The sequence below is a fragment of the Danio aesculapii genome, chromosome 16 (genome assembly GCF_903798145.1).
Source record: "Danio aesculapii chromosome 16, fDanAes4.1, whole genome shotgun sequence".
NCBI lineage: Eukaryota > Metazoa > Chordata > Actinopteri > Cypriniformes > Danionidae > Danio > Danio aesculapii.
Window position 1 is genome coordinate 24890230 of NC_079450.1, and position 10000 is coordinate 24900229.

The window sequence follows — 10000 nt, forward strand, 5'->3', positions numbered from 1 at the left end:
TAAAAAAAAAACTGTACATGTACTTTAACAAATAGGGCTGTACAATATAAATTGCAAAATTATCGTTATTGCAATAAGAGCATATGGATTACACGTATCACAGACATGTTATATATTTATTTTATGCATTGGCTGTTTATCTAAATTTGACCAATCAGAGGGATCCTTTACTATCTGTATCCCCACTTGCCCAGTTGTTACTGTTCTGCTATTGGCTGGAGCAGCCCAAAGGTGAACCCAGAGCTGAGTCAAGACAAGAGAGGAAAATTGACAACAGCAGATTCAGAATATCTGCTGAGGATTGTCACTAATTCATAGTGTTTTAAGGACTAAATGTGTGCACATTGGCACGTTTTTTTTTTAGTTTAACTGTGTTTACAGATGTTTACTGTTTATTTTAATATCATTAAATAAATTATTTAAAAACAAAGCTATTAACAATAGCATTTTTCTAAGGGAATGTTATATCGAAATATCGTCATCGCAATATACTGAACAAAAATATCAAATAATTTTCCAGTATCGTGCACAAAGCACATTATTACTACACTTAAAATTACTAATATAATATAATATAATATAATATAATATAATATAATATAATATAATATAATATAATATAATATAATATAATATAATATTAAAATAATGTAATATAATATAATATAATATTAAAATAATGTAATATAATATAATGTAATATAATATAATGTAATATAATATAATATAATGTTAATATAATATAATATAATGTTAATATAATATAATTTTAATATAATATAATGTTAATATAATGTAATATAATGATAATATAATGTAATATTAAATAATATAATATAATATAATGTTAATATAATATAATATAATGTTAATATAATATAATGTTAATATAATATAATGTTAATATAATATAATATTAAAATAATATAATATAATATAATGTTAATATAATATAATGTTAATATAATATAATATTAAAATAATATAATATAATATAATGTTAATATAATATAATGTTAATATAATATAATATAATATAATATAATATAATATAATATAATATAATATAATATAATATAATATAATATAATATAATAATAATATAATATAATGTTAATATAATATAATATAATATAATGTTAATATAATATAATATTAATATAATATAATAATAATATAATATAATGTAATGTAATGTAATATAATATAATTAGCCCTATATGGTATAGACCTGCCACTGTGTTTCACTGTGTGATAATTGAATGAATTGCAACAAAACAGAATGTCACTTTTAACAACTATAACATGAACGATGTCAAGTACTCATTGCTGATTTCTTGAGGTAGTTACTAAAGGCATTGTCTTGATGACTGGAGAACATTTCACCAAAGTGAAGTGGCAAAACTCCACCTCGCCCATGTGGCGTGCAGACATCGGTGAGCTCATGCTGTCTGCGGGACGTGGAAGTAAAGACTAACACCGTCTAATATGACTTTTCTCAACACCTATCAAGAACCAACAGACCTATAAAATCAGCAAACATGACCACTCATGCAACTTGTACTGTTAGCGATGTCCTGACATTTAACATCTGCAGTATGCTGTTGCTGTTGCCAAAATAAGTGTAAACCTTTATCTGTTAGCATCTCAGAACATATAGTTTAGTGTTTTTAATGACACGTTAAGTGTAAAATTCAAAGGTCACTTTTTGTTTCATTGTATTTTATTCATTGTATGATATTAGCAATTTAGTCCATTACTATCAGTTTTGATGGGATCGATATATGCTGGTTTATTCCTAATTACCGACTTTGTTAAACAAATCAGCATCATTCATTTTAACATATTCTCCATCTACTATTTTCCCCATTTCTTCTAGGTGTCAGAATTAGTTACCTTTGAGCGAAAAGCACATACCCGAGACCGTAGACTGTATAACTTTGGCTTTTACGCATGATATTCATTGTTCGCCTCTGGAATAGAAATGGAACCCTATGTGTTATGTAAGAGTTGGTGAAGTGAGTGAGTGACCACACAGTAATGTGGTTATTCTGGATGTCTGTCTAAACTGGAGAACAGCTCTAGGATTGAAACCATGTGCAATAACAAATAATTGATTTTAACAGTAGTGGACAGACGGCATGTTTCTCAGATTACCTTAGTCATTCATTCCTCTGCAGGGCAAAGACTGTGTCCATCTGCTCTTTGGCCCATTGGCTTTCCTTTTAAAAAGGACTGCTTATTTAGATTTTATGTAGATCATTTTGGCTGGTTTAATGGGATAGTTCACACAAAAGTAAAAATTCTGTCATCATATTATTTTTTTCTGTTACTGTGGAAGTCAGTTGGTGCCAGCAACCAATTCAATTCATGCATTATGGGACCTTTATATCTGCTCTGTGGACTTGATGTTGAAAATTCAACTCTACAGTTTAACAAAGTGACTTTTATTGACATTTTATAGTTTGAAACGATATAATTAGTAAGAAACAATATAGAGAGAAATAAGTCTGTAAAATAACAGAAAATGTGCTGCAAACATACTACAATGATTCGTACCATAATATACAACACCAACCCAGACAATATATCACTTTAAACTATTAAAAATGCCAATAAAAGTCACATTTTCCAAATATTCAAGGTTAAAAGTTGTTGGAAGAACGGTCAAGATCCCAAAATGCAATTCAAAAGCATAAAAGTAACAGAAAAATGCAAATTTACAAATTTTCAATTCACCTTTATTTGTATGGCGCTTTTACAATGTAGATTGTGTCAAAGCAGCTTCACATAAAAGGTCATAGTAAATTGGAACAGTGTAGTTCAGTTTTCAGTGTTTAAGTTCAGTTCAGTTTAGCTCAGTTCAGTGTGGTTTAAAAATCACTTCTGAGAGTCCAAACACTGAAGAGCAAATCCAACGATGCGCAGCTCTACAGATCCCGAACCATGCAAGCCAGAATAAGGGAGAATAAATGATGAGTTAATATTCATTTTATGGGTGAACTATCCCTTCAATTCATGTTTATTTTGTGGAAACTAAATGTATACATTTTATAATAACTTAACCTGAATTACCCATAAAATAATCCTTAAAGGGAACCAATAAATTATTTTAATTAAACAGGATGAATAGAAGTTTCAAAAGAGCAGTATTAATGTGAAATGAGAATCTTCTGCATCTTTGCAATTGTCTTTTAATGCCATTTTTTTTCTTTTAAATGTAGCATATGTGTTAAGTATCTTTAAAGTGCAATAGTCCTATTATGTCTTCCTGGAACACAAATGTAGGTTTTTTTATAGTCATAATAAGGATCACAAGCGATTGAATGTTTCATGGCCTATAAAGTAATCCACAACAAAAAGGTGCGATCATAAACTCTTAACATGTGGTCCGTCTGCTGTAGGTGTTTAAGGCTGGAAAATAATGCTACCTAGGTGGAAATCTGCCATAAAGGCTTTTTCTCAGTGCTGTAAAAAAGAGTTTCCAGCTTTTTAAGCCAGCATAGCTCAGACTAAAGGGAATAGAAAAATTAATCATAATTAGCAAAAGTTTTTGGTCATAAAATTTATGCTTTTGTTATGTTTGTATTAATGGTTCACTGTTTGGATCATGAAGGGGGAAATGTACTTTTCTACAGTAGTCAATATCTGAAGAGGATCAAAAAAGTTTCTCAAAAAAGCCAAGAATGCATGTTGTTCAATATTTTAGGACAACTTTGCTGAAAATGTTGACTACAATCAAATGTTAACTACTATATTTTGTAAGAAACTTTTCTTAATACACAATATGTTCTCTTCAATGTGCAGTATCTCTGACTGGAAGTGTGAAGAGTTTCTACAGCCGCGTTCCTTTTAAGAAGATGGTTTCATACTCTGTACGCAGTCGAGTCAGTGTGTCCAGTAAACCTATTACAGAAGGGTGAGTAGAAATGCCAACAAAAAGCTGTGCCTCCATCACAGTTTATTTGTTTCCCCTCATGAATATGCTTCATATATCTTGAGCAGGTTTTTTGAGTGTGAGAGGCGATGTGATGAAGATCCATGCTGCCGTGGAATAGGATATGTCAAAGATTCAGGTGTACCTGGTACGAAAGAACACGCACGTGCAATGGAATTTTTTTAGTTGATTGTTCGCTTAAAGCAAATGTTTTGTTTAATATCTAGAACCACACAGATCTTTAAGGCCGTAATTGAGTCTTTTAGTTAATTATAAAAACTGAATAAATATATATTTACACACATTTACATATTAATTTCAATAATTTTATTGAATATGCAAATTTTTATATGAGATACTTTGTTTACCAAGCAGATGGTTCTAATTTGATTTGCATTGTAAACCTTAAATAAAATGTAAAATGTTTTATTTTTTTTATTTAATGTGTTAAGTTTTTTGTTACTGTACTTTCAAAATCATTTCACATAAATTCTGTGCAGAAAAAGCAAAAATTGTCTACAGATTCTGTTTATGGCAGGTGAAATCAGTGGAATGAAGTAACCCACAGTAACAGTTGGTGTCTGTTTTGCTGTTTTGCAGGATCAGATGTGTTGTGTCTAACTCTCAATAGTCTGGGTATCCAGACATGTGGTGAAAATGACAGCACTACCTGGAGGATTCAGGACTGCTCTCCATCTCAAGTCCAAACTCAACTCTATCCTTTCGGCTGGTATGAAAAGCCAGGTATATTTAAATATGCAGAGACCCATGAGAGACTCAAACTCATTGTGGTTGAATTGAGAATTTCCTGCATGTGAATTGTGAAAACTTCCTTGATGATTACATTGTAACATCAGCTTTGTTTGTCCTTGAAGTGAACCAGTGGACAAAGAATCCCAGTGTCTGCCCACCATTTAGTCTTCGGTCGCCCTCAAACAATGGTGAGAGACAAAGCAATTGTAAATAATATATTGTTTTCTATTAATTTATTATCACTAATTAATTATTTTAAGGGGTTCTGTTGTGCATTGCATTTATGGTGTACAAGTTACAATATTCCTAAATTAAATGTGCCATTAAATAAAAATCTGCATATGCCTTGGCATAGCTGCATAATAGGAGTTCAGTAGATGGAAAAGACATATCATAATATTTTCCCTATTCTCATGTAAATACAATAAGTGTAAAACCCGGGTGAAAAACTGGCTAATCTGAACAAAACACCAACTCTGATCCACATGGAAAATTACGCCACAATTTACTACCTTTTTACTTGTTTCAAAACAGCTTGGGGCACAAAAGAAGATATTTTGAAGACTGTTGGAAACCTGTAACCATTGACTTTCATAGTAGAAAAAACAAACACTACTTTGTAATTAAAGGTGCCTTTCTGGCAACTCAAGGACACCATACAATAAAATGAAGAGTAATAAGACAAGAAGAATATAAACGTGTGTGTGTGTGTGTATATATATATATATATATATATATATATATATATATACACACAACAAGTGCAGAGACAACTAAATATTAAAAGCCAACTTGAGTAAATGAGAATTGATTTAAATAATGAAAGAGAGTCAATGTGTCTGAAGAAAATTTTAAGATTTCATTTGACCTCTTGTATTTAAAATAATTTAAAAATATATCTAAAAAGAATGCATGCTCCAGGCAGCTTTTAATTGGCCACAGTGTTTCCTAGTGAGATTACAACAATGATGATAATTTTGCAATTATTCCTCTTTAGTTTATCAAAGCTTCATTTATTCATTAATTCATTTACTCTTTATGTAGAACTCTTATTTTCAAAATAAGTCAGGCTGTTAGTAATTATCAGTAAAGGCATGCCCATTGGGCTAAGACCTGGTTGAGTTGCATTAGTATTGTTTTATTACCATGTCCACGTGACACTTTTTAACAGCTCTAAAATATTATTACTCTCCAACATTCATTAACATAACTAACATTGTGTAATTGCATTAGTCTTGTTTCAATTTAAAGAGACACATGCAAATGTGTTTTTACTTTGAGCCAAAAAGTTGCACTTTAAACATGGGATAATAAACATTATCTGATGTATTTTGAACTGAATCCTCATAGACACATTCTAAGGACACCTGAGACTTGATTTACAACCTGTAAAAAGGTCATAATAGGATCCATTTAATTAAAAGAAGTTTTTTTTATTCAGCACATGACATTTAACATGCTATTTTTCGAGCAGCTGATTTGCAGAAGTGGAAGAAGTTAGATGCTGCCTCTGTGTACGTGGATGCATCTGTATCAGCTTTTGACATCGTCCACATTAGCAAAGACATATCAGAGGACCTGGATAAAGTCAAGAACTGGTGTCTTTCCGGTAATCTCTATATAATTAAAAAAAAGTAGATAAACCTGCAATTAAAATAAAGATATTTGTGGATGTACTGTGTTCTCATCACTTTTTTGTATTACAGCCTGTGAGGACAGTGAGTCCTGTTTGGCGGTGTCTGTTGATAGCAGAGAGTCAGCTGTGAGATGCGTGATGTATCCAGACACACACACCTGCATTCCTACAACAAGTGGACGGCGCTGTTTACTAGTCACCAAAGAGCCTGCTCAATCTGTTTACATCAGGACAGGTGACGCCTTAAAACTAAACATTCTTCAAACCAGTCCAGATTGTTTCTGATCCTTTTTCTCTCAAATAACAGTGAAATCTGATCTTTTCTGTACAGGTTTGCAGCTAGAGTTGACCTCTGTGTCCATCCCTGATCATGGCACACTTCTTGGAGAGAGTGAGGTGAAACAGATTACTGGCTCAGATAGCAAACGCATAACCTACTTCCTGGGTGTCCCTTATGCTCGTCCACCAATTGGAGACCTCAGATTCAGCCCCCCACAGCCTGCTGACTGGACCGGGACCTGGAACGCCACATTTTTCAGGTGAGCTGGCAACTATGATTGCAGATTGTATAATTGTGTTCAAAAACATAATTTTATTTGTATAATTGAGGTCAAAAACAAGATTGCAGTCAAACCAATATTATCAGATTATCACAGTTTATTCTGTGTAGTTTTGAAATGGAAAGTATAATAAAACATTGTAAGAAATCTTCTAGTTAAAATATGTCAGAAAATCAATTGTGTCCGTTAAGTCTGATAAAAAGGTACAGTTTAATTAATTACTATCAACCAAAAAATTTTTTAGCTGTTTAGTATGACAGTATGTACACAACTATCAATGTTCACTGTAAAGTAATGCTGGGTTCCATAGAATCAATTTGAGTTGGCACAACATGAAGGAATTAAGTTTATAAATTACATAAACATAAAACAATTAAATTATCTCAAAAAAAACATCAAGAATTGGGTTGTTTCAGCTTATTTTTAAATAAGTAGTGTGAACAAACAGCAAACGTTTCCTTAATTCCTGTTGTTTTTTAGTCCACTGTATGAAGAGTCTTTGGATATAATATGTCACAATTTATTTAATTTTGCTATCTATACTAAACTGGAGTGTCCTGCATGCACCAGAAAAAAACTTATAAAAGATTATATCTGTGTCTGAATAGGTCTATATTCATAAATGTATATGTGCCCTTATATTATCCTTAATCCAGTCACTTGTTGTGCGAGATGTGATTTGTGTGATCTAAAAACTTTTTTAGATCCAGCTGTCTTCAGCCTGGTGATCTCACTGACTCCACGTCTAGTGAAGACTGTCTCTACCTCAATGTTTTTGTTGCCAGCAGTGTGGTAAGATCCCCATGACAAACATAAATACATATAAACACACAAGTAAACGGTTCCTTTCAAAGGATTTGTCTTGGCTTGAGTATTTTTGAAAGAAAATCTCTTATCCTCATTCATTTATTTATTTGATACTTTAAAATGTGATATATTACAGTTTAGAATAGCTGTTTTCTATCTTGTTTATCTCTCTGTATTTTAAAATGTGGATTATTCCAGGATGGCAAAGCATTAATTTCAGCAGCCATTACTTCAGTTTGCAATGTCACATCTTCAGAAAACATTTAATATGCAGATCCTGTGCATTAAACATTTCTTATTATTATGAGTATTAAAGAAAACAATAATTTTAAGTTGGTTTCTGTGATATAGTGTGTCCTTGGACCATGGATTGTTAATACGTCTATTATAAACCTCTATATCTGCTTACTATGGGATGTAGTTATTAATAATATAATACAGTTTTTCTGTTATGTCACAGGCAAAGAATGCGCCAGTTCTGGTGTTCTTCCACAACTCTGGATCGGGTCTCTTAGACGGTTCATACCTCGCTGCTGTTGGCAACATAATCGTAGTGACGGCCAGTTTTAGAGTGGCTGCATTTGGATTCCTCAGTGCAGGTACACAAACAAACACATATTTGAAATGTGTGTGTCTATATACAAACACACACTCACACACACACACACACACACACACAATATATATGTGTGTGTGTATATATATGTGTGTGTGTGTATATAAATATGTATGTGTGTATATATATATACATGTGTGTATATATATATATATATATATATATATATATATATATATATATATATATATATATATATATATATATATATATATATATATATATATGTGTATATATACTTAAATTTTTGAGGTTAAAGCAGAGTTTTGGTTCATTAACTCAGTCTCACATGATCCTTCAGAAATCATTTGAATATGCTGACTTTGTTCTTTCAACATTAATATTATTATCAGTGTTGAAAACTGTTTTCAGCTGTTGTATTTGCTTTTTAGTGCAAATAATGATTTCAAATGAGCAGTATTAGTTTCAAATCTTCACAGTGATGTAGAGCCCTGCATTTGGGCTTTGAACATATTTTCACCTCATAGCTAGCACACATATAGAGTTTCGAGCCTGCTTTAGAAAAAACCTTTTACAAAAGTTTAATGAGATCTAATGCGTGCGGTCTGGAAGTGCCAGTGATGCTTTGCGCATAAAGATTTCCAGCCATGTGCAATGGAGAAAAGTTGCCAATGGCTTAAACTTAAAACTGTGAAAAATACTAGAGGAAATGCTAACTTTTCAATTACTGATAACTTCAAATGATGAGCCAACTGGTTATGCACAATGCACAACTTGTGAGTTGAGTAAACAGGACCACATACCAATACCGATATCAATGTGACTTAAAAAAATAAAACTTACATTTAAAAGAAAAAAAAAACCTCCAAATATTTCTCTAAATTATTCTGAAAAAAAAAATTTATTTATTTTTTTTTTACTAATGCTTTGCTTCTTAGACTTTTACACACCTGAAACTTGTCTATAGCACTTGTTCACTGCTGCTCTTATAGTTGTGTAAATTGCTTCCTTGTCCTCATTTGTAAGTCGCTTTGGATAAAAGCGTCTGCTAAATGACTAAATGTAAATGTAAATGATAAAAAATGTAATAAAAAACATCAACTTTCTATTATATACAAATCTGGTCTATTTTAATGGCTGTAACAGTATAAGCTGTTTGCCGGAAAAAAGACAGTCTTCGGGTCAGAAGCTGTTGGACAAGGACAGGGCTACAGGCTGTGTGTCTCGGGCCAGGGCCGGGCTAAGGCTTAGATTTAAGGCCTGTGCAGGGCTCTACAGTGATGTTTATTACATTTAATGCATCCTGATAAATAAGTGATACCACACACTTGGTGTTAAGCAACATATAATATCAGTTCTCTATAATCTTCTGCAGTATAAAAATGTTATAGGTTGCATTATTTTAATGTGCTCATTGCATATTACTATGCTGCAAAAATAGGAATGGCTTTCTGGACGCTTTATTGTTGGAAAAAAATATACTGTAAGTGATAAATCTGTATGCTATGAAGAAAGTTTTAGGATATATTCTACCTTAGAATTAAACTTTGTCCTGGAAGCTTTCTTAGGGTCGAACTAAATGATGTAATGTGCAAATTGGATAATTTGTTCCATAAAACAGAATTCCAAAAAATGCAGTGGAATCTGGTTATGGAATATGGTTACGTAAGGTCAGTGTGAGAAGTTCCATCCACACAGTGGTTGTGAAAATATTCAGATTCTTTCCCCCT

General features: G+C 31.8%; 1 protein-coding gene across 1 annotated transcript in view; it reads left to right on the top strand.

The window, feature by feature from the left end:
* Nucleotides 1–10000, top strand: part of tg (thyroglobulin) — a 70558-nt gene that overhangs the window by 39488 nt on the left and 21070 nt on the right. The window contains exons 32-40 of the mRNA XM_056475831.1: nt 3808–3919; nt 4006–4085; nt 4538–4681; nt 4813–4878; nt 6165–6299; nt 6397–6561; nt 6658–6865; nt 7591–7678; nt 8154–8292. Of these exons, the coding sequence (XP_056331806.1) occupies nt 3808–3919; nt 4006–4085; nt 4538–4681; nt 4813–4878; nt 6165–6299; nt 6397–6561; nt 6658–6865; nt 7591–7678; nt 8154–8292 (1137 nt within the window). The remainder of the gene's footprint in view (nt 1–3807; nt 3920–4005; nt 4086–4537; nt 4682–4812; nt 4879–6164; nt 6300–6396; nt 6562–6657; nt 6866–7590; nt 7679–8153; nt 8293–10000) is intronic.